General features: G+C 45.9%; 2 protein-coding genes across 12 annotated transcripts in view; both read right to left on the bottom strand.

Moving 5' to 3' along the window:
- The window catches only part of TMEM60 (transmembrane protein 60), a 206,412-nt gene that overhangs the window by 2,579 nt on the left and 179,667 nt on the right, over positions 1–24,166 (bottom strand). The window lies entirely within an intron of this gene.
- The window catches only part of LOC146856020 (uncharacterized), a 58,255-nt gene continuing 50,232 nt past the window's right edge, over positions 16,144–24,166 (bottom strand). Inside the window, exon 3 of the mRNA XM_085651197.1 lies at positions 16,144–16,298. Within this exon, the coding sequence (XP_085507323.1) occupies positions 16,144–16,298 (155 nt within the window). The remainder of the gene's footprint in view (positions 16,299–24,166) is intronic.

Here is a 24,166-nt window from a genome sequence, read left to right as displayed (position 1 = left end):
AGCAGAAAATAATAAATATTTGCGTTTTAGTTCCTGTGCATAAGAAAACACTGCACCAGAATGGACTAAAAAGTCAATAGCATTCCTCATTAACTCTGAAGATTTCAGCATACCATCTAACAAGTGGAAAGGATCTCTTACAGGAAAGCACTTCAGCTCAGGTATCAATTTTGACAGGTCATCACACAACTTTTTCACATACGTAGCTGCAATCTTTGTTGAATTATGAAAGAACCTTTTGTGCAGAGCATCCCAAGTGACACTGCGGTCCATGTTTTCCAAAATTCTAGTGTCATGTTTTAACCACTATCCCAGATGCTTGGTGATAGCGCTCTTTTCCCATATACTTGTCACTATACCTTGCATTGAATGTTTAAAGCCTGAGGTGTTGGCAATTCGCCTACTATCAATACTGACTCACTAGAAACTGGGGGCTGATTTATTAAGGGTTTTTACCCTTTCTCTGTGGGTAAATGTGATGACACATATTAGGAAAGATTCTTATGAAACCAGCCATTTTACCTATCAGTGAAAGAATCAAATATGATTTTGATATTTCCTGATTCTCTACAGTATATAAAATAATTAAACAAGACCTAAAACATGCTTCTAAACTCTGCATCTTTAGACCAAAGACCACAGAACTGAAAAAAACAAAAGGAAGAAGAAAATATTTTAGTGGCATCCCTAAACAAAAGTCATGCAGAATAATGTTAGCCCAGATGTTCTTACTGCTAGCTTGTATAACAAAGTTACATTGTATTGGCCTCTTCAAGAAGAAAAAAAAAATGACTATCACTCCCTTTTTCCTTTCCTTGAATGGAATTTAGTGCAGGTGTTTTTTCAGTGTTTATATGTTTTCACAGGTGAGGGCTATTTCTCTTCCAGTGGGGTTTTATCAGTTATTATAGGTTTAAACCTAAAACCGGACAGCCTATTTATAGTAAATTATGCCAGTCCAGCAATGCGTTGTCAACAGATGACATCTAAAAATCGATGGGATGTCTAGGAAGAGTGAAGAGTCAAGACTGAAGGAGGAAAAAGGGTGAGGACTGGAAAAGACGTAGGGGGTTAGCTAGTGTTAAAGAGCATAAAGTGGTGAGGAGATAGCAAAGAGTATAGTGAACGAAGACTAGAAGGAGATACATAAAAACAAAGATAGAGAACTATCTACTAACAAGGACAGAGATTAATCTATTGCATAAACTTAACAGTTTCAGCACTTATATATGTGCTCAACATTAGGTCATAAGGCCACCTCCCGAAGAAAATTGGAAGTAAATGCAGGACGTTTTTATAAGGATGGCAAGTAAACTCATTTGCAGAATTTAATCAAAGCAGAACACTTGAATGTGCCAAACATATTTTCAGGCAATAGAGACTTGTAGGGAAGATAACAGAATCCTCTAATTCTGAAGAGTAGAAAGTCTGTAAAGGGGGAAGAGTACAATGGAAGTAGGAAGAGTGTAGAGCTGTGATCTACACATTTACGTAAGAAGAAAGAACAGGCAAAACAATCAGCTTTGTTAACGTTTATGGAATATGGGGATGGCGATGTCCTCTGACCTTGTTTTGGAGGTTGATATGCTGGTTGGAGTCTGATCATTCTTTATTTAAACATTTAGTCAAGTTTGCTATACGTTTGGCAAATCTCCTTTTTTAAACTTATTTTTCTTTGTTGCTTTTTCTATTTTATCATCACTTGGGTGTTATAGGGATTTTGGAAGCCTTAACACTTTCCAGATTGTCTATCAGGGTTGGTGTGTACCATGAGATTTTCATTGCTTCACAAACGTTTGAAAAATATTGTTTCCAAAAGTTCCTCAATGATGCCTTTCTAGCTACTCCCTTCTTTTTGTTTATAAAATGGTCATCCCTAAAGGGGGTGTTGTCAGGGCTTCTTCAGCTTTACAGAGTTTTCTTGTATCCCAATGATTCCTTTTTTTCCCTCAATGTGTTGAATCTTTTGGGGAGGCCTGGTATTCATCTTAGAGAGTCTTCTTAACTTTTCCTATGTGTTTTAGGCTTGACAATCAGACAGAGCACACATATTGTGGTTTACTCCCACGGCACTAGGGGTCAAAGTCCAAATGTCCAGCTCATGTATCCGAGCCCTCACGCCTAGGTTCAAATCGGGCATAGACTACTTACTGGCATGGCGTGGCATAGAGTGAAGTAGTGTTGTGGTGTTGTGTAGAATGTCAGAAGTGTGTCGTACAGTGGTGAAGAATGCCATGGAGTGTTGTTGAGTGGCATAGAGTAGAGTGGCATACTGTTGAATGACGAAGAGTGGAGTAGTGTTGTAGAGTGGAGTAGTGTTGTAGAGTTGAGTGTCACAGAGTGAAGAGGCTTATGGCGAAGTGGCACGGAATAGAGTAAAGTGGTGTGGAGTAAAGCAGAGTGAAGTGTCAGAGTGGAGCAGAGTGGGTTGGAGTAGAGTGGCATAGAGTTGAGCAGAGTGTGGTAGAGTGCAGTGGAGTACAGCGCTGCACTGTAGGGTGATGTGTCGTAAGGCAGAGGGTCGTTGAGTGAACTAGTGTCACACAGTAGTGGTAAAGAGGGGAGTATAGTGTTGTAGAGTGTGGGGTGTGCTGTGAAGTAGTGTGAAGTGGCGCAGAGTGGAGTAGAGGTGTGGTAGAGTTGAGTTGGGTAAAAAGTGGGGTGGGGTGGAGAAGAGTGGGGTGGAGTAGAGTGATGTAGATGGAGGTTAGTGGAGTGGCATAGGGTGGAGTGTTGCAGCATGCAGTGTCAAAGAGAGGTGAAGGGTGGAGTGGTGTGGCGTTATAAGGCATAGAGTGTGACATAGTAGAGGGCAGTAGAGTGTCACGGAGTAGATTGTGATAGAGTGGCATGGAGCAGAGTGTGGTAGAAGAGCATAGAGTGGAGTATTCATGATACAGTAAAGCACTGCCATTATAGACAACACATTTTCCATTAAGATTACCATTACATTTGCACAGACATGCAGATTTACATATAAAACTAAACAGTGAACAACTGATAATGTGTAGAAATCAGCATCGCCTAGTGTATTAATTTATTTTGATCGTACTCAAATATTTGTTTCCACCACACTTCAGAACTACAAGAAAAAAGTGCTTCATTTGTGCTTTCCTAATTCTGAAATATCTGTACAGTTTATTTACCAGCGTTTCAATTTTGTTGTGTGCTAGAAAATAACATCCTACAGCCTTTCCCCTCCAGGACTCACAAAATTGTCACATAAATCCTCTCTTTTTGCAGTCAGAGAAAGAAAAGTAGACACCAACCTTCCTTAAAAGGCAGAGCTTAACATTTGACCTCTGTGAATGCATAGCAAATGTGATAAGATAAAAACGAATTTTAACCTCATCGCTGCTCATGACGGAACCACTCCGTCATGAGCCACGGGCGCCGTGTGCTCATGACGGAGTGGTTCCGTCATGCTGCGGCCTTTGGCGGCCGTTCCGCCAACGCGGCGCTGATTCCCCGCCTGTGCGGGCGATTAGCGCGAGTGGGCGGATTCGTGACGGAACCACTCCGTCATGAGCACAGCTCGCCCGTGACTCATGACGGCGTGGTTCCGTCATGAGCATGGCGGCGCCGCGCTGCCCCCAAACCCCCCCAGGCGGAATTCGTGCCGCGGCGAAGGGGTTAAAGGCATGTTTATTGCTCATTCGCTTCTGAACCCCAGCATCGTTATTCTGGAGGTGCTTCAGCAACCCCCACTCCCCTACTTCCAGTGCCTATGGCATGAGATTGAAATTGAGTAAGTTTAAGTTATATTATTAGTAGGCCTGGACGAAGTTTTGCGATGCGGAAGTCTGCGAAGTGACCCAAAAAACTGTTCCGCAAGTGGCATTCTCGCAGATTTTTAGCACTGGTTGTTTGGCCCGCGCTGGGAATATCAGCATGAACTGCGCCATATGCAGTGCATGAAGGGCGCTGCTTCTTTCTGCCGCTCGAGCATATTTTCTACTCTGGTTGCAGCTTCCTCAGGGCGAATGGATGCTTTCTCAACGCGAGCGATAACAACCACCAGCAAACGCCTGCGTTGAGAAATCTCGCTGGGAGATGGTCTAGCGTTGCATTTTCCCTGCTTGCACCAACTTAACGTTGGCAAGCGCAAAAAGACCTCTACTCTGCTTCGCGGAGTGGATTTTTTCAGAACTTTGCATGCTCCACGGAGTGCGTAAAACTCAGCGAAGAGAGCGGAGTTCACTGCCCATGCCTAGTTATTAGTAAAGAGCGCGGCTCAAAGTAAACAAGCTCTTAGACAGAACACTGTTCCTCACAGGCATGCAAGATTGATGATCAAAGTGTCAAAGATAAGTAGAATCAGTCAAGCACAAAGATAGGAGGCAGGAAACCTCTTCCAAGTAATACAACACATCAAGTGCCTCACAAAAAGAAAAACACCAACTGTATACACCAACGGCAGGTGTATACAGACTTAGTGGAGGCCCACCTGGCTGCCAGAATAACATTAGACCTCGGGAGGAAGGTCAAAAGCCATCAACTGTCACAGCTCAATCTCCACGCATGGAGGCGCAGAGTTGACGGGTTTGAGTGGAGAATCCTCCCCTGCTGCTGCAACAGAAGATCCTCCCGAAAGGACAGCCTGATCGGAGGATATACACTCATGCTCAGAAACTCTGGATACCAAACTCTCCTTGCCCAGTCCGGCGCCACAAGGATGACTTGGGACTGGTCGCTCCTGATCTTCTTCAGAACCCTGGGCAGAAGTGGTATGAGAGGAAAGGCGTGCAACAGGCCTGAGCTCCACTCGCGACGAAACGCGTCGTCGAGCGAAAGTCGCCTTGGAAACTCCACCAACGCGCAGTACTGCTGACATTGCACTTCTCTTCGGAGGCGAAGAAATCTAACCAAGGATCTCCCCACTGCTGAAAGAGACCTTGCGCCACTTCAGACTGGAGCCGCCATTTGTGATCCTGAAGGCATCGACAGCTGAGATAGTCAGCCCTGGCGTTCAGAGAACCTGCCAGGTGTTGAGCCACCAGGGTTATGCCCTGATGTTCCAGCCACGTCCAGAGACACAGGGCCTCTCGACAAAGGGTCCATGACCCCACCCCGCCTTGCTTGTTGCAGTACCACATGGCGGTGGTGTTGTCCGTGAACACCTGCACCAACTTCACCTTGACAGAGGAGAAAAATGCTTTCAATGCCAAACAAATTGCTCGGAGCTCCAACACGTTTATATGGAGCCCCCGTCTCAGCTGGAGACCAGCAACCCCTGATCTCCATCTCTCCCAATTGGCCACCCAATCCCAGAAGTGACACATCCGTCACAATTGTGAAATCTGGTTGGGGAAGGGAGAGAGGTCTGCCTTTGACCCAATCTCGGTTTGATAACCACCACTGCAGATCCTTTGAAATGAATTTGTACTTGTATAGAGCACTTATACCCCGAACCGGGGTGTCTTGGCGCTTGTACTCATACTGCTGTGGAACCCTTCCTGGCTTTTCCCTGTGAAATGTCCACTCCTGGGCACCCCCAAGGTGAAGCCAGGCATCCCAGCGCTGTTGGGGCCGTTGTGGAGATTAAGCAAGCTATTGCCCAGAGTTGCAGAGTGGGACCCATGATTAGAATAGGCACTGAGGTGAGAATTAACAGGTCCGAGGAAATTGAGCCCAAGACCCGCCGAGGCGGGAATTGAACCCTGGTCCCAGGCCAGACCTCTGCATCAGGGTCTGCCGCTCTAACCATTGAGCCACACTTCTCCACACCTTTCCAGTTCCTTCCGAGATCTGAACCATTTCGGTGAGATTTCCCTGATGCTGTGCCAATTGGAACTTCAAGTCCCACCGCAGAGCCTGCATACGCCATCTCGTGTGCCTTACCAACAGGATGCAGGAGGCCATGAGGCCCAACAGCCTGAGTCAACCTCATCGAAATCCAGGATAAAGGCTGAAATATCTGAATCATAACCTGAATATCCTAGACTTGCTGCTCGGGAGGATAAGCCCGAAACTGCACTGTGTCCATAACAGCTTCGATGAAAGGGAGTGTCTGAGAGGTAGTCAGGTGTGACTTCGGCACGTTTATAGATAAAACCAACGAATGCAGGAGGTCCGCCGTAGTACGAAGGTGGGAGACAACTGCCTGGGGCGAGGACACCTTCAACAGCCAGTTGTCGAGGTAGGGGGAAGACTGAAACCCCTAACCTGCGCAGATGAGCTGCAACCACTGTCATCACCTTGGTGAACATCCGAGGGGCACTGTAAGGCCTAAGGGGAGCACCGTAAACTGAAAGTGCTCACGGCCTACCTTGAACCGTAGGTAACACCAGTGACCCGGCAGGATAGGAATGTGAAAATAGGCATCCTGCAGGTCCAGTGCTACCATCCAATCTCCTTGGTCTGAGCCAATGTAAGCATTTTGAATTTCTCCTTTTTGAGGAAGTGATTGACAATCCGAAGATCCAAAATAGGCCGAAGACCCTTGTTCTTCTTCGGCATCAGAAATTAACGGGAATAACAGCCACTGTCTACTTCTGAAACTGGAACCCTTTCTATAGCTCCTTTGGCCAAAAGAGCCTTAACTTCCTCTTGGAGCAGTTTTAAGTGATCCTCCGCCAGCCGTTCCTGACTTGGCAGAATAGGTGGAGGAAGGAAAGGAAGAGAATATCTCTCCTGGACGATCTGCAAGACCCACTTGTCTGTTATAGATCTCTAGCGGGGAAGATGATGACTAATTCTCCCACCTACTGGAATAGTGTGGTCCTGCAGAATCAGCCTAGGAGTGCTTGGAGGCTGTGGCTGCTGGGGGCAGTGTGGCAGACGACTTCTGACCGCCATTCTGAGGATGGAATGTACCACGTCCATGCGTGGCTTGGGAAGTCTGTGCGGGACGGTGGCAAGGATAGGGCAGACACGGCTGGAAATCCCTTCCGTTGCCGCGAAAGGAAGGCTGGCCACGATGAGTGGAGGAGAGGCCCAATGATCTGACTGTAGCTCGGGAGTCCTTGAACCTGACCAGGGTCGAGTCAGCCTTTCCCCCAAAAAGGCGGGTTCCATTAAATTGGCTTGGACATCCCCCGAGAAGCCAGATGTACGAAGCCAGGGGTGGCGCCTCAAGGCCACTGCCGATGAAATAGACCTGCCCAGCGAATCGGTCATATCCAAACCACACCGAATGGTGGATTGTCGCATTTCTCCCGTCCTAGACAGCCTGGGAGAGCACAGCCCGGGCCTCCTCCGGGACTTGTGGCAGCACTTGCGCACCCATCTCCCAAAGAGAGTGGGAGAAACGGCCCAATAAGCATGGGATATTCACCGACCGCAACGCCAGACTGGAGGAAGAAAATATCTCCTCCCCCAAAGAGTTCAGTCTCTTGGATTTCCTATCCGGAGGGGCGGAAGGGAAAGCACCCTGGGAAGTAGAGGCCTGCACCGCCAAACTTCCTGGGGTGGGGTGTTGGCTGAGGAACTTTGGATCGCCCGGTGCTGGGCGATGACTGCGTAAAACCGTCCTGTTAACAGGAACCCCTGTGCTAGGTTTGGACCAAGTTCCTAGTAGGACGTCCGTAAGTGCCTCATTAAAGGGCAAAAGGGGTTCAGAGGTGGAAGATCCAGGTTGAAGCACTTCGGTCAGGAGATTAGTCCTGACCTGCACTGAGGGCAGCTCCAGTCAAGGACCTCAGCTGCCCTCTGAACCACCACAGCATAGGACACCCCTCCTCCTTAGCCACTGTAGGTGGGAGAGCATGCCAGTGTCTGGGGAAGTATCCAGACCACTGGCTTCCCCAAGTTCCCCATACCAGTCCATAGTCTCCTGGTTCTCTATGGGGTCTCCAGACTCCTCCCATTCCTCTCCTCAGCCTAGCACGTCCACAAAGTGCTCAGGTGACAACATAGAACCCCTGGGTTCTGTCGACGTACCTTAGGAAATTATTTACCGCTGCACATCCATGTGGATTCTTGGTTTTTATTCACTTATTGGTTATAAGCCCTTGAATGCCTTTCCTATCTTTCTCACAGCCAAAGTTAGAGATAAATATGCTTTTAAAACTGCACCATTTGAATACACTTAGTTTGGCTGTTGACTCACTTTTAACATAGAAAGTCAGCGTATGCTACTATATCTAACTGAAAGTTTGCTACTATTTACATTTTAAATGTAAGCATTCCCTTGCTTTGCCTATTTTTACAAGGCATACTGACTGATTTAATGATTTATGTGCTGCATGTGCCCCAACACTTTTAAAAGTAGTTAGCCGACACTGCCACTATACCTGCCCCTGCACAGTAGTTGAAGATAGAGGCATATGGTTTTGGGGGCCATACACAACATAAAATTATAGCTGAACAAAAATTTCATAACAGGGATGTTTTTCAGTTTGAGGCTCCGAGTGACATCACAGACAACTCGAGATTCGCTCTTGTCACTATTACGTCACACAGAACCCCTAGTGAAAAATATTGCTGCAATTCACCGTTACCGGCTATAATTCTATATATTGCTTTCGATAAAGTTGGAATAACGGTTTTAGACTTTCCAAAGAAAAATGAGCCACTGCGATTATTCAATTATAAAAATGTCAAGCGTAACTCATTTCTAAGTACTGGACGATAACGCAGAGCAGAAGCTCGCAATCAAGGGACTGAGAAACAAGATCATCATACTGATTTTTTTTATTCATGTAAATCACAAGTGATGCTAAATTAAGAATTGGGCATTTTGCAATGTTCTGTTTTATTTCCTTCAGTTGTTAATGAAAAGGTAATGATGTGCACCCCTGCAGTGGAATCAGGATCCTTGGTAATGATTTCTCTTCGTGAATGAACATGGATCATTTGTGTGAGCCATGACTTAAAAATGTTTCACGGATTTCGGTGTTAGACCGTGAGGGGTGCGTTAACTCGGGGCAAAGGCAACAGCCCTTTACCAGTACCAGGTTAAATAGCACGAGCACAGTGATGGCAATGTACAATTTTTTGTGACAGTGATTAGTAAAGTATAAAGACCTTTTCCCCTGTGTCACTTGAGTGAGCCCTAAAGGCCCAATTGTGTGAAGTTCCACTGCTGTGCACCTAACTAGCACCTTCTTCCCTTCTAAAAGTAGGGGGCCGTCTGGCACGTTTTTTCTAGGTCTGGACTTCTGTCACCGGGGACGCCTCGGTTCTCCAAACTGTTCAAGGGTTTCTGATAGAGTTTCACGGGGATCCCTTCCAACTGGTTCCGCCGCATCCTCTTGCTTATTCGTCAGACGCCGCGTTGGTCGATCAGGAGGTCCAATCTCTTCTGGGCAAAGGGGCCGTTATAGAAACTCTGCCCCATCCCCGAGGCTTCATAAGCAACCTCTTTGTGGTGGACAAGACGTACGGGGCCAGAGGCCCGTCATCAACTTGCGCGAGTTCAAGGAGTGGCTGGCTTATCGCCACTTCAAGATGGAGGGAATCCATCGTCTTAGCGACCTCCTCAGGCTGAACGACTGGATGGCGCGTCTCGATCTCAAAGACGCATATCTGACCATACCCATTTTTCCTCCTCACCAGAGGTTCCTTCAATTTCACTGGTGGGAAAAGATGTACGAGTTCACCACTCTGCCTTTCGGTCTTTCCTCCGCGCCTTGGTGCTTCACCAAGGTTCTCCGTCCAGTGATCGAGCGTCTTAGGGTGTCCGGTATGAGACTCATAGTTTACTTGGACGGCATCTTGTTGATGGCTGAGTGTCCCAACGAGTTGACGCATCCGCTCCAGACAGCGGTCAATTTGCTCCAAAGCCTGGGCTTCGTGATCAACGAGGCGAAGTCCACCCTCGTTCCATCCCAAAGGGTCATTTTCCTTGGGTTTTCTATCAACTCTGTGGCAGCTACGCTCAGTCTTCCCTCCCGAAAGATGACGAAAATTCATCACAACCTCAGGAGAGCTCTCACTCAACGCCGCTCCCGCAGGCAACTGGCCCTCATTGTGGGTCTTCTCTCGGCATTGATTCAAGCTATCTTCCTGGAGCCACTCCATTACAGGGCCCTCCAGCGCCTCAAGGCCCAACACCTTCGCAAGCGTTTCTCCTACTCTCAGAAGGTGTCACTCTACGGAAGCAAGAGAGGAAATTCAGTGGTGGCTCTCCAACATGGAGGCCTGGAATGGGCGTGCGATTTTCGGTTCTGCGTCGGATATCGTTATAGAATCAGACGCCGTCAGATCCAGCTGGGGCGCGCTTTGTGGAGATTTCACTACGGGAGGTGTGTGGTCACCACAGGAGCAGCAGTTGCACATCAACTGCTTGGAACTCCTGGCGGGGTCGTTTGCAATCCAATGTTGGACCAAAGATTCGGTTCGGTCCTGCATCCTGCTCAAGATGGACAACATATCGGCAGTTTCATACATCAATCATCTTGGGGGCACGCGTTCAAAAGCTCTCTCGGACATGGCAGCAAATTTTGGGGAGTATTGCCTAGATCATCAGGTTTCCGTTACGGCGGAATACCTACCGGGTCAGGACAACCAGATAGCAGATTTTCATTCCCGCCATTTTCACAACGGGAGTCTTTGGAAGTTGTATCCGGGGGTCTTCACGGATCTCCAGAGTATCTGGGGTTCATTCTCAGTCGACCTGTTTGCCTCCCGTTTGGACCCCCAACTTTCCCGGTTCTTCAGTTGGAAACCGGATCCCAAGGCAACGCGGACAGACTGTTTCCTTCAGAATTGGCAGGAAGAAAGGGGCTATGCCTTTCCTTCGTTCGCCATGCTCACGAGGGTCTCAGCCCAGGTTTAACGCCAAGGAGCGGACGTGGTCCTCATTGCTCCAATTTGGAGGTCTCAAGTTTGGTTTTCGGTTCTTATGGAACTTTCTTTGGATTCTCCAATCACACTCCCCCGATTTCCGACTCTTCTTCTCAATCTGGACGGAATTCTGCATTCGCTAGTAGCACAAGGCTCTCTCACCCTGATGGCGTGGCGGATTACAGGGGACGCTGGGCGGTCCCAGGCCTTTTGGGAGTGGCTGAGAAATTCATGTCCAAGGTCTGGGTCGACAGTACCGTCAAACGATACCGTCCTACCTGGAGGAGGTGGTATCGGTGTGTGCAACCTGGTCTCAATCCTGTGGCAACAGATGGGACCTCTATACTGAATTTTTTGGCCAGCGTAGTGGAGGAGGGCTTGGCTTACAGGACCATTAATACCTTCCGTTCTGCCATCTCGGCGGGTCATACCATGGTGGACGGTTCTCCTGTGGGTGAACATCCCTTAGTCTGTCGTCTCCTCCGAGGCATTCGCCTCTCTCTACCTCCTGAACCTCGTTATTCTCAACTCTGGGATGTTAATCAGGTTTTAAACTTGTTTCTGTCCTGGCAGCCGAACAGGTTCCTTTCTACGAAAGAACTGTCAGCCAAATTGGCGATGCTTCTCTGCCTGCAGGAGAGTTTCGGACGTTAGGGCCCTGGATGTTTCTAGCAGAATCTATTCTCCCACGGGAGTCACCTTTACGATTCGCAAGCAAACCAAGTCTCTTATCCTGCATTACTGGATACTCCGAAGCTGTGTGTGGTTTCTTGCCTCAAGGCGTACAGGGCAATGTCAGAGGAGTTCTGTCCTCCGGGCGAGCGACAATTGCTTATTGCGCTCAAGAAGCCCCATAAGGCGGCTTCTTCCCCCACTATTGCCCGGTGGGTAAGGTGGGTGATGCAGGAATTGACCTTCGAGTCTTAGGTGCTCACTCTGCCAGAGGAGCTATGGCCTCTAAGGCAGTTACCCTGGGAGCTTGTCTGGAAGACATCCTGAATGCAGCAGATTGGTCTTCAGACTCTACCTTTAAGCGGTTTTATTTTGAACCGATTATTGATATGGCTCATTTGGTGGTGAGCAAGCTTTAAACAAGCATAATCCTCGCCTCCGGTCCGGACATCGAATGAAAAATTTCCTAGCTATCGTTAACGGAAAGTTTCAATTCTATTAAGGACTCAGAGGCGAGGACTATCCCACCCAGGGTACAAGGTTGTCTTTCGTACCTTTCCCTCCCTTGTTTTAGGGTAAGTAAGAGGTTTTGTTATTCTGTCTTTAATACCAGCTGACATTGCTGTTGTTTCACTGTATCGTTTCCCCTACAGGCTAAACATTAGCCATTGCTGTCGCTTATCCATTTACTCTGCTTTACAGGCGTTTCTGGAAAACAAGATTCGTGAAGCCTCCTGACTGGCTGACCTCAGCGACGAAAGAGGGGAATGGACAATGACAGAGGACTACCATCACCCAGGTGCCCTGTGATTGGTGCAGTTAAGAGGGGACATTCTGTCCATGGACACTATCATTTTCTTATTCTCCATGTTTCATGGGAATACTAGTTTTGTGTTGTTAACTTCATAATGGCTCCTATTCAATAAAGTGGAGAAAGAATAGCATAATCCTCGCCTCCAAGTCCTTAATAGAATTGAAACTTTCTGTTACGTTAGCTAGGAAATGTTTCATTCTATAAAATCTCACGATGTCACTCAAACACAAGTTAAAAGGACCACAAAGTCATAGCACCCAAAAGGTTATTTTATGCAAGTGAAAGGAAGGTGAAGTACAGGCGAAGGAAATTCCCTCATTAGGTGTAGATTTTTGTCTTGATCAGGGCAAGACATTTGACCAACCAAATCAATCTAGCGCACATAGGCCCTAATTTCAACAAGTGTATAATTCTCAATGGGGCTCGAAACCACTTTAGTCAGGGAAATCGTACCCTTAAATATGGATTCCTCAGGTAATTCCTTGTTAGCCTGGGGACTATCAGGGTTCACCCAAGAATGTTTATTCTGCACTATTTGTTGCTCACCCAAGTTAAACAACCCCCCCCCAAACACGATTAATTCAGGGATGCCCATTCAATACCCCCAATTACATGTACCTTGTAATGTGGATCATAGAGTACTATATTTTCTGACTGACTGGAATAAGAGAAAATTAGTTCAGGAATCATTATTTAAGGCATACCATGAACAGTTCGATCATGGTCTACTGCAAAAGTTCACAGAGAATGTTATGTTAAAAAGATTTTGTAAAGTGCAACAATTACCCGGAGGCATCTTGGCGCTGCTAGGGTAAGGAGAAGTGCATGCCCATTAATTATTAAAAAGCCAGGTTTTGAGAACCTTTCTAAAAGACATCAGGTCGGGCAGGCACTTCACGTGTGCAGGGAGGGAGTTCCATAGTTTTTAGGTCCCTCCTACGAAACTCCTTCCACCTCAAGCAGAAAGCCTAAACTTAGGCACAACATTCAAGGCAGTGCTCGAGCGTAGCAACCTTTCAGGCTGGTACCATCTAAACCTATCTTTAGGGAATTTAGGGCTAAAGTGCTGTAAGGTCCTATAAGTGATACTCAAGACCTTGAAACTCACTATGTTTTACTGGAAGCCAATGTAGCTTCTGTAAGGCGTGTTTGGCTGACTGAGTTTCAGGAATTCCCAGTAGCAGCTTGGCTGCTGCGTTCTGGATAACCTGTAGCTTGTCGGCATATTGCAAACAGAAGTTGAGAAATAAACCATTACAGTAGAAAAGTTATACTAAAACAAGAGTAGTTACTACAGTTGTAGAGTAGGGGGAATGAACTGCAGGACTTTTTGATTATCTGGTGTGTAAAACGAAACAGATATTGTGGCATTCACTTGATCACCGAACCAAAGTCTGTTATCCATTAGGATACCCAAATTCTTAACTTTGCTAGTTGGTGTAGGTAAGGTTCATAACTCTGTAGGCCAACAAGATGGCATCCAGAAAGAAGTATCCTTCCCGAAGAGTAGAACCTCCATCTTGCTGGAAATTAATTTGAGGCAGTTACGGTCCATCCAACAACTAATCTCTAGCATGCAATTATGAAATCTTTGGCCGGTGTTAAGAGGGTCTGAGAAGGAAACAACTTGGGTATCGTCGGCATTGGAAGTTAAAAAAAACAACTAAAAAACCTGAATGTGTTAATCAGCACTGCTAGGGGCAAATATGAAGATATATCTACATTTGTGTTTTTAATAGTTGGCATTCATCTCGCTTTTACAATGGTACTTTAAGGTTGCTGCACTTAACCCCATATGATTTATTCTTCCACTAGATATGGTGACCAGAAATATAGTAAAGCTTAATGCCTAACCCCATAGATACATGATGAAAGGATAGAGTGGGGAAAATAGGTGCTTTTTGTTGGTACATTGAAAGCCTTAAAGTAGTGTTAAGAAAGGCTGGTAATTGCAGCACGTGCTTACTCTGTCTTACTTCAATAATGCATGGTTCAAACAGTGGTCTTGTTGGAATAATAACCGTTTCAGAGCTATAGTACCCTGGCCAATAGAAACTATAGAGAGTGCAAGGATATCTTGATCCCCGGGTCAGGTTATCATTTCAGGCCCACAGGGTGCCTTGAACTCTATAGTGGCTATAAGGAACAATAGTCCTTAAGCAATGGATAGGATACAATAATAATGCTCTGGATACACACCAATAATTACCAGGAATTCTTCAATTAGTTTTTTAAAGAATAGTTTATTTATATAAAAATAAAATTGGGTTTGTAGGAGTATGCACCCTATGGGGCACAACTGAACAGGTGTTGCCTAAACATACAGGCAAAGAAAGGATTTTTTGGACCATAAGAGTTGTACAAAATCAAACGCTACAATTCTGCATCCAATAAACAATTTGTATAATCACGCGAGCCAGAGTGATTCAGTAGACAACTTTTCGGGCCACCACACATATGGAATCCTCATCAGAACAATAAAATGTTTGCCTGTATACATAAATCATTTTGAAAATCACGTGAGTACAAATAAAACCTGTAACGAAAATAAGGGGGGGGGGGGGGGGGGGGGGAGCTGCTGCAGATGATTATGAGGAGCTGGTAGCTTGCTGAGCCGAACGTGGTCTCCAATGTCGCCTGCCGTGCCAAGATCCGGCCTCCTACGCTCCCAGACATGACGCGGCCCTCGGAGACCCCGAGACGACAGGGGTCTCGAGCGCGCATGAGGGCGGGATCCAGTAAGCGTGTGCGGAGCTATCGAGCACCATCTGCTGCGCAATCTGGATGCGCCTGCGGAACTGCCCCGAGGGCCCTGGGAGCCTGCGATGCCGTCCCCGCCCAAAAATCTGGTGAGATTGGGAGGTGGGGGCTGCCCTGCAGCCTGGTAGGCCGTATGAACTTGGACGGATTTGCGGCGATTCCAGACATCACTCTGCCATGGGCTCAGGATGAACGCTCGCTTGTCTGCCTGAACTATTTCTGTACTTGGATAAGCGGTACCATGCAAAGATTTGACCCGCTGCATAAATGAATCCGGTCTCTCAGCTGATATAATTGCTACTCCTCAGGCCACTCAATCTGTGAAGTGCTGTACTCCTGCTTAATGTCGGAGCATGGTAAGCCTCTGCATATGTTAATTACATACCATATGCTTGATGTGAACTGTACAGTGAGGGGAGCCTGAAATTGGTGTAATTGAACCATATTGACTCCGCGTAACGCTCTGCCGATCCGGACTATGGGTCACTCCCAGGGGGCTCCATTCCTACCCCTGCAATGCAAAATGGACCGTAACAATCCCAAACAGAGCCAACTTAATTTTGAGGGTGGGAAGACCCCTAGGCTTGATGATGCTGATAGTGCTACTGAACCAGAGCTGAGCCAGCTGGAGGGCACAGCCGCCATATTGACCGAACTCCAGGTCAGGTTTCAGTCTATAGATGCCCGTTTTGACATGCTCACCAGTCAGCTAGACAACATACACGTCCGAATGGAGGCACAGGATACCCGGTTAGCAGTGCTGAACAGTGGATTTCGGATCTCAAAGGCACACAACCCTCTGTTCAGAGTAGGTTGGAGAGGGCGGAAGGCCTACTCAAGCAGCCCGCTACTAAGTCGGAAGATATAGAGGCACGTTCGCTCAGAAACAACTTCCGTATTGCAAAGACCACTAACACCTGCCCCATGACCAGATTTGTTGAATCCGTACTTGTGGAGATATTCGGGAGACAGGCCTTTTCCACGACTTTTGCAGTTGAGCGTGAGCACCGAACATTGGGACCCCCACCCTGCACCAGGGGAATCCCTGAGGATAATAATAGCCAAAATTCTCAATTATCACGATCGAGATGTGGTGGCTCCTGCTGTCAAGAGAGCGTGGCTCGCTCACTTATCGGGGTTCAAACATCTCTATATTCCCGGATTTCACGCTAATAGTGCAAGCTGAGCGTCGCAAGTACATTGGCATTAAATGGTCCCTCCAGAAGGCGAATGTCAAATACGCCATGCTGTACCCGGCCCGGTTTCATATTCAGATCGGTAGCAAAACCAATGCTTTCGACACCCCCAATGAAGCGGTCGAATTCTGGGAAAAACAACAGCCCAAGAATAAACAGCTAAGACAAGATGGCAAATCTGGCTCTGGCTCTTGATGGCTAACGGATGCATTCTAAAATGCCATACACTTAGAACACTTTTCCGCAGCGGGCAGACGTTTGAGCAATAACTAAATCTGGTATGTGAAGGTTAGAAGATGTTCCACGAAATTCAGAAGCCGAAGATTTCCTCCATTGCTTCTTCAAGCAGCAAAGACTTACTGTCGAGATGCGGGCGCATGGTGGGTGGACAAGTCCCCGTCATTGACTATCCTACAACTTGATGGCTCCATTAGAGTGTTGCCTTCCCCCTCAGGATGTTCTCCTGCTCTTTCCCCCCCTTACCTTATGTTTGTTACTCCTTGATTGGGATTCGCCGGGTGCCTAGTTTTTACGTATCCGGTGGGGGTGATGGGTTGGAGTGGGGTTTTCTTGTATGATGGTTATTGTTTTGGTATTTGTTGGTTTGGAGCAAACTCTATCTACATGGTGCGGTATATCACTGCTACATATCCACAGCTTGTAATGATTGGACCACTAGTGGTTAGAGGATTCTTGATGACAAAAGCGGCCCCGGCCTGCGCCTTAGGTGCCTGTCCTGGAATGTGCGAGAACTGCTGGTCCTAAAAAAAGTATACAGGTCCTGGCATACTCGTCCACTCTATTCAGGTCGCCTTCCTCAAGCAGACGCACTACGCACCACTCCCAACATATGGGTTTGCGGCATCGTGGGGTGGTAACCACTTCTTCTCCTACTATAGGAGATATTCACGTGTGGTGTGTATACTGGTTCACCGTTCCCTCCCTTTTCAGGCCACAGAGGTGGTGACCGATTCCACGGGCAGATAGGTCATTGTGCAGGGATTGCGGGGGGGGGGGGGGGGGCGAAGAGTCAGTTCTTTTCCTTAACATATATGCTCCAAATATCGACACCTATGAATTTTTTCCTAAAATAACTGCATATATTGACCGCTTAGGTGCAGATAATATACTGATGGGAGGTGACTTCAACCTCACGCTAGACCCCACTACGGACACTACTGGCTCTGGGTGCATTACAAAACCACACACCACGCAGCACTGCTGGAAGATCCCTGGCGTGTGAACCACCTGGGAGTCGGTAACTATTCATTTTACTCTGCCCCACGTTTCATGGTCCCGAATAGATCATTGGTACCTTATGCCACAACAACTTTTGGAGGTACAAAAGATTGAATATTTGCGCTGCATGATATCCGACCATGCCCCTGTCCTCCTTTTGGTGGGTTTTCCAATGATCCCCAAACAGCGACCAGTATGGAGATTTTCCGCGGCCAACCTGCTCGACTCTGTTTTGTAGTGGCATAGGGGACGCCATCAGGGAGTACTTTACACTAAACGAGGGGATGGTAGATTCACAACTGATACTCTGGGATGCTTTTAAAGCATTCATTCGTGGGATCTGTATCTCGAAACATGCCGGTGAACTTCGCTCTATACAGGGAGAGTTGGAGAAAATAGAACAGAAACTAAAAGACAGACACAGCCGCACAGATTGCTACCTGACCGCTCAACATTAAAGACAGAATTCACTGATGCACCTGCCCGAGAAGTTAAATATCTCTGCAAATATGCAATGGCACGGGTGTACGGGGAGGGTAAGAGGCCCGGGAGGATGCTCGCCTGCCTCCTCAGAACCCAATATCAATCAGCGTTCGTCACACATTTAGACACCAAAGCTGGCGTTCCACTGACAAAAGGAGCAGATATCTCAGCAGCCTTTCTCAAATACTATACCTAGTTATACATTACATGCGATCCCCCTGCGGGGCAGGCCCTTATGGACTATTTGCAGGAGATAGCTATGGTTTGGCTTGAGGAGGGGCAGCGTCAATTCCTGGCTTCCCTGATAGATGTAGATGAAATCAAACAAGCAATAAAAGATCTGGCTAGTAGCCGAGCCCCTGGCTCTGATGGCCTTTCTGAGGAATTTTATAAAGCCTATCAACACAAATTGGCTCCACGTCTATTGGAGGTGAATGATTAAGCTTTGAAAAACTGATCCCTTTCTCCATCTGTGCGTGAGGACATAGTTACACTACTGCTTAAGCCAGGCAAATCACCATGTCAATGTCAGTCCTACAGGCCGTTATTACTCATTCACGACTATAAAAATATTTCTAAAATATTAGCCACCCGTCTGTCGCTATTAGTAGACACCACATTATGCCCCTTTCAAGCTGGTTTCGTTCTTGGCAGATCTACAGCACTCAACCTGCGAGCGGTTTTCTCAGTAAAGAACCAAATTGAGCCCGCGCTACTTGCAGCAGTCGTTCTACTAGACGCCGAAAAGGCCTTTGATTCATTAGACTGCCCTTTTCTATATGCTGTGATGCAGAAATTAGGCATCCTTATCGGCTTTTAAAACCTAGTCCGCCGGTTGTACTTTCACCCGATGGCTCGGCTGAAAGTAAATGGGGTAACAACAACTCAGTTCCCCATCACATGGCACCAGGCAGGGGTGCCCTTCTCACCCCTATTATTCATTGTAGGTATGGACCCCCTTGCCCGCCACATAAAGGAGTGACACCTCCACCGTGGCCTACAGTTGCATACGGGTCCACTCATCACTTCGTTCTATGCGGATGATGTAATGTTTATACAGAAGCCGGCTGAGAACATGTCTCCTCTCTTGAGAGAGGTGGTCCGTCTTGGGGTATATTCAGGATTGGGCATTAACTGGACCAAGTCGGAAATTTTTCCACTGACCCTAGCGACTACCCAAGTGGATTTATCTGGGCAGGTAAACAGCCATTTATAAGCTGGACCACTTTGATTATTCCTTACGGACAGGGGGTTCAGGATCCCCGGTTTATACCTGTACTACCTGGTGGCTCATGTTCACTTTACATATCATTGGTATCACCGAGATGCACAACTTCAATATCTCAAACCCAAAAGATCTCAGATACATCAGAGCTCGCTCTACGATATTGCCACAGGGCCTACCGCACTGCCCCACAGAAATCCAAACATTACCCACGACTTGCTGGGCATGGACCAAATTGCGACAGTACTTACAAAAAAAAAGTCTTCATACACTGCACACATACCATTAGCAAATAATCTGTGGTTACCCCCTACCACAGAAACGCTTACCAAAAGGATGTTAGCCAAGCAGACTCCAGAAGGTGGGAGACTTGTTCAAAGACTCAAGACCATGTACGACAGCTGAATTTGCTGCCCGGGGGATGCCACATACACAGATCGATTCCTCCCCCATAGAACCTGGGGATCCTTGCTACAGGCTATACCGAATGCATCGACTGAACCAGACTATTTCCCCCCACTTTTGCTTGTTATAAGCTCGCCGGACAGTACTCACCTAGTTTCACGCATATACCACTTATCGCAATCCCTCCGCCCTGCAGCAGGCGCCAAAGCACAGGCGGCCTGGGAACGGGACCTTGGCACATCAATAACTAACAGTATGTGGCATTATTGCTGTGCGCAAACATGATACATCTCGAATAATCCTAGACAAATTATTACATTTTAAATACCTCGATAGAGTGTATGTAACCCTGAAGTTATTATCCAAGATGAACCCTACCGTATGAAGCACATGTGCATAGATACGCTAACTAAGGTTGATTTTTCACACCTCCCATGGACCTGTACACCAGTGAGGGCGTATTGGGAAGAAATCTTTTGCCACTTGTCTCTAATGATGGAACAAACTGTACAACCCAAACCACTGATGGTATTATTGGGGTATGTTAAACCACTTAACAGAAGTATTAGGAGATTCACCGCAATTGCCATACTCATTGCAAAACATAAAATCTCTCTGCATTGGGGCAAAGCACAAACGCCAACGGTAAAGGTCTGGCTCCGTGACCTTATTCACTGTAACACCATGAGTGAGGTCTATGCCACATTATTACCCATAACCACACGCCCTTGCGATATCTGGCAACCGCTGAAGAACTATCTACATACCTACCCCCTTGATAATTGAAATAGGCATACATATACAACCGTGCGAAATGCCTGGCTAGGAAATTGGACATGGGTGCTAACTGGGAGGCTCGTAAACTACAACCACTAAAAATTAGACGAACTCTACCGGACTGTGGACATTGTTATGATTAATGTAATGGATATACTGTATTGTGATTATAATTGTACATTTGCTTGAGAATTGCTCCTCTGTATTCTGTTTGGTTGTTGGGATATGGGAGTGTTATATATTGTCATTACGGCACTTTATGGACAGCACAAGCGGTACTTTACCATGCACTCTCTGATTGATCGTTCTCTTTGAAAAGTGCAATAAAATAAATAAAATTTAAAAAAAACAATATGCACCTTGCATAGCTGATAAAAGTATCCAATTACATTGTTGGCAAGAAAACCAAGGTTAGCGGAATCAGTAGCGCGGTTCAGGGCAAGGTGGGAATTCAGATGAACCGCTTCTAAGGAAAGACAAGCGAGTTCAATGTAAAGGTAATAGTGGTGTTGCCGAACAAAACAAAGCATGCTGGCTGAGGCAGTCCATCTTACCATAACATAGCATGGTGTGCTGGAAGAAGCTGTCGGTGAGCTGGCAGTTGTGATTGAAGACGCCTACGTCTTCAAGAGGTAGAAATAGAAGCAGACTCAACCAATGAGCCCCAAGTAAACCATAAAAACGTGGCGGCCGTATTGTTACGTAATGGACCACATCAAATGAAATAGGAATTACACTAAATCTCCATAGTGGTCAGCAAGAATGGAAATAAATACATTTAAAGAATTGTGTAAACAGATCCCAATTAGGTAATATGCCAGCGGGGGAAAAAGGAAAATTTTGACCAAAGGATACAAAACATGGTGCATATCCCATATAAAACATAAGGAATTCCAAACATTATTCCATAAATTGGTGGCACACAACTTAAGGGAAAGTTATGCAGCAATTATGCACTGAATTGAATTATTCAAATACATTGTACGTCATAAGAACTACATGAAAACTTAATCATAGTTGTTTGCTATGTTCCCTTGTATGGGGGAAAAAGTGGATGACTACAAAGGGAAGGAATATGGTCTAAATAGCCTGTACATGGCAAGTGCCAAGGTAGCATAAAACAAGACAATGTAACATACCCACACATTTCAGAGTAGAGACCCAAATGAACGTTTAACAACTCCTTGAGTACTCAGAGTTCAACAGGTGGAGAGGACAAAATCTTTATCTATTAATGACGTGCACATAAGTAACATTCGTCTGGTCATCAGTCCTGATCCACCAGAAGGATTTATATAAGAGACGCCCAATCTTCCAGTCTGTTGAGTCTGCTGTGGAAGCAGTCAGTTCTCAGGACGTAGTTCAGCTTCTCTTTATTGAGAATAGCTGCGAGTTCACCACCATGTTTAGGTACTTTGACAATTTCAATAAATTGCCATCACAGATCATTATCGCAATGGTCCAATGTTTCGAAATGCTCCACCAGATGTGCGTGTGCTACTTTGCATCGCAATCGGCTTCTGTGCTGGCATATTCTGACCCTCACTTTTTGCGTGGTTTGGCCCACATAAGTCAAATTACATGGCCAAAAAATGCATAAATTATATGTGCAGTGTTGCACTTAGAAAAATGTGAGTGCGGTTTTTAAATTTGTGAACAAATTCCTTTTTCTCAATCATATATTCACACACACTGCATTGACCACACCTTCGGTGGCCCACCACGGAGTTAATGCCCCAAATTTCATGCAGCGTCAAGTTGTACTACAGGATGGTAGGCATGCTCGCAGTAAGTGTTACATGTTCATATTTTAGGTGAAACGCAAAGGTGCAGTGTTCTATGGACAACTCTTCTGTATTTAGAATATGCCAGTGGTGTAAAATAGTTTTCTTTATTTGATTGGAGATGAGAGAAAATGTAGTCACACAAACCATCTTCCTCGTGTCATCTCTCACTCGGGGGTCAAAAGCGCCTTGCGTGGGCTGTACCACACCGTTTTAATGGATCTTGTAACCAGTATGTGGGGGTAATCTCTAGAGGGTGATTTGGTCTTTAAAGTTTCTGCTTCTCGGAAGAAGACTTGCTTGAAGAAGCAATTTCTTCTGATTGTAAGGCATTGGGAGTATGGGAGGGAATCACGGAAGGCCCTAGGGTGATGATCTGAATACTTCAGTTTCCGGTACAGTGACGAGTACAGTTCCCCCTTTGTGTGTCCTGATTATCAAATCTAAAAATGAAATCCCCTCTGCTGTATTGGAAGGTGAAATTCAAACCTTTGCAGTTATTGTTAAGCCAAGTTAGAAATGAGGTGAGCATATTACTTCCTCTCCAAATCAAAAGAATTTCATAAATATAACGTTTCTAGGTTACTATCGTGTTGTGAAATGGGTTGTTGTCAGATAGAATGGTTGCAGTTTCCAAGATATCCATGAACAGAATGGCAAAATTGGGAGCATAACCTGCTCCCATATACGTTCCCTTGATCCGCTGATAAAATTCCCCATCAAACTGAATTTGTTTTTATGTGAGGGTCCGGTGTAATACTTTAAGGATAAAGTCAGTGGAGACTATGTGGGTGTGTACGTGTTTCAAGAATTTGTTGTATGACCTCTATTCCATCATTTTGAGGGATATACGTATATAGGGATTCTATATCTAGCGTGCAGAGAAGGCACATATTGCAGTCAAAAGTCATATGTTCAATTTGGTTAATCAGGTGCATGCTATATCTCACGTAGCATTCTGTGATTGGCACCAAGTCATTAATGGAAAAATCAATGTAGCAACCAATGATTCCAAAAATGTAAGCACAGCCGGAGTCGATTTGTCTCCTTGGAGGCCATGTCTGATTTTTGGGTAATGTATAAATTACCGGTGTTCTGGGGTTTCGTGTATTCAAAAACAGGAGCTCATGCTTGCTAATAAAACCTAACTCAAGTACTCTCTTGGTTAATATCTTAGTCTGAAGTTCCTTAGTGGGATCAGTTGTCAGCCTTACGTAATGTTCAGTGTAGAAAAATGGTCTTAATCTCATTTTTGTATTGGTAAGTGTCTTGTAAAACTATTCTGCCCGCCTTTGTCCATTGGCTTGATAACCCGTAAACTATTCTTTTAAGTTCAGTCAGGGCATGTTTTTGTGATAGGAGTATGTGGTTTAGGATAAAGGTCCTTTGTTATTCAAGGTTAGAAATATCCCAGGCAAGGACGGATTAGGTGGTAAGAAAGTCAGTGTATGCACTTGTAGGAGTACATGGACTGTCCCAAAAAAAGGCATGTAGTCTGATTTTGTGAAAAAATCTGAATATGTCAGTTTGCAAATTTAGGAAATTTGGACACACAGTAAGGACAAATGATAATCCCTGGCTTAATAGTGAAGTCTCCGCCTGGGATAGGCTGTGTTTTGAGAGCTTAAAAAGTAGGAATGGGCTGTGTATCATCCACACAACTTGTGTCCATCCTAGAATCAATGTCACTAGAGTAGGCCATATCTACTGGTGTCCCCACTGATAGTATTTCTGGTGTGTCTGTCATTCGCCAGGTGTGTTGAACCATTGATGGCCATGTCCTCTCCCTCGACTGGGGCGCCCTGGGTGACCTGTCGTGAAAGAATTGGGGTTAGGTGTTGTATTGGAGGAACTGGTCCCTTCACCTGCGTCTGAGTTGTCAGTTGATTTCTCGAATGAATCCGTTTATGTTACACGGTTCTTTTGTTTATTAAATCTTCCCTACGGGCGTTCAAAAGTCTGGATTCTTTAAGTTACGCTTAGTATAGAAATCATCATTAAGATATGGGTAAGATCTCTCAATCGAATAGAAGCAAATATCTTTTCTTTGACTTTGTTAGATTCCTTCTCTTGCTCTAATCTG

This window comes from Triturus cristatus, chromosome 4_1 (assembly GCF_964204655.1).
Source record: "Triturus cristatus chromosome 4_1, aTriCri1.1, whole genome shotgun sequence".
Lineage (NCBI taxonomy): Eukaryota > Metazoa > Chordata > Amphibia > Caudata > Salamandridae > Triturus > Triturus cristatus.
Note: the sequence above shows the minus strand (reverse complement) of the source record. Positions and strands in the feature narration are given on the sequence as shown.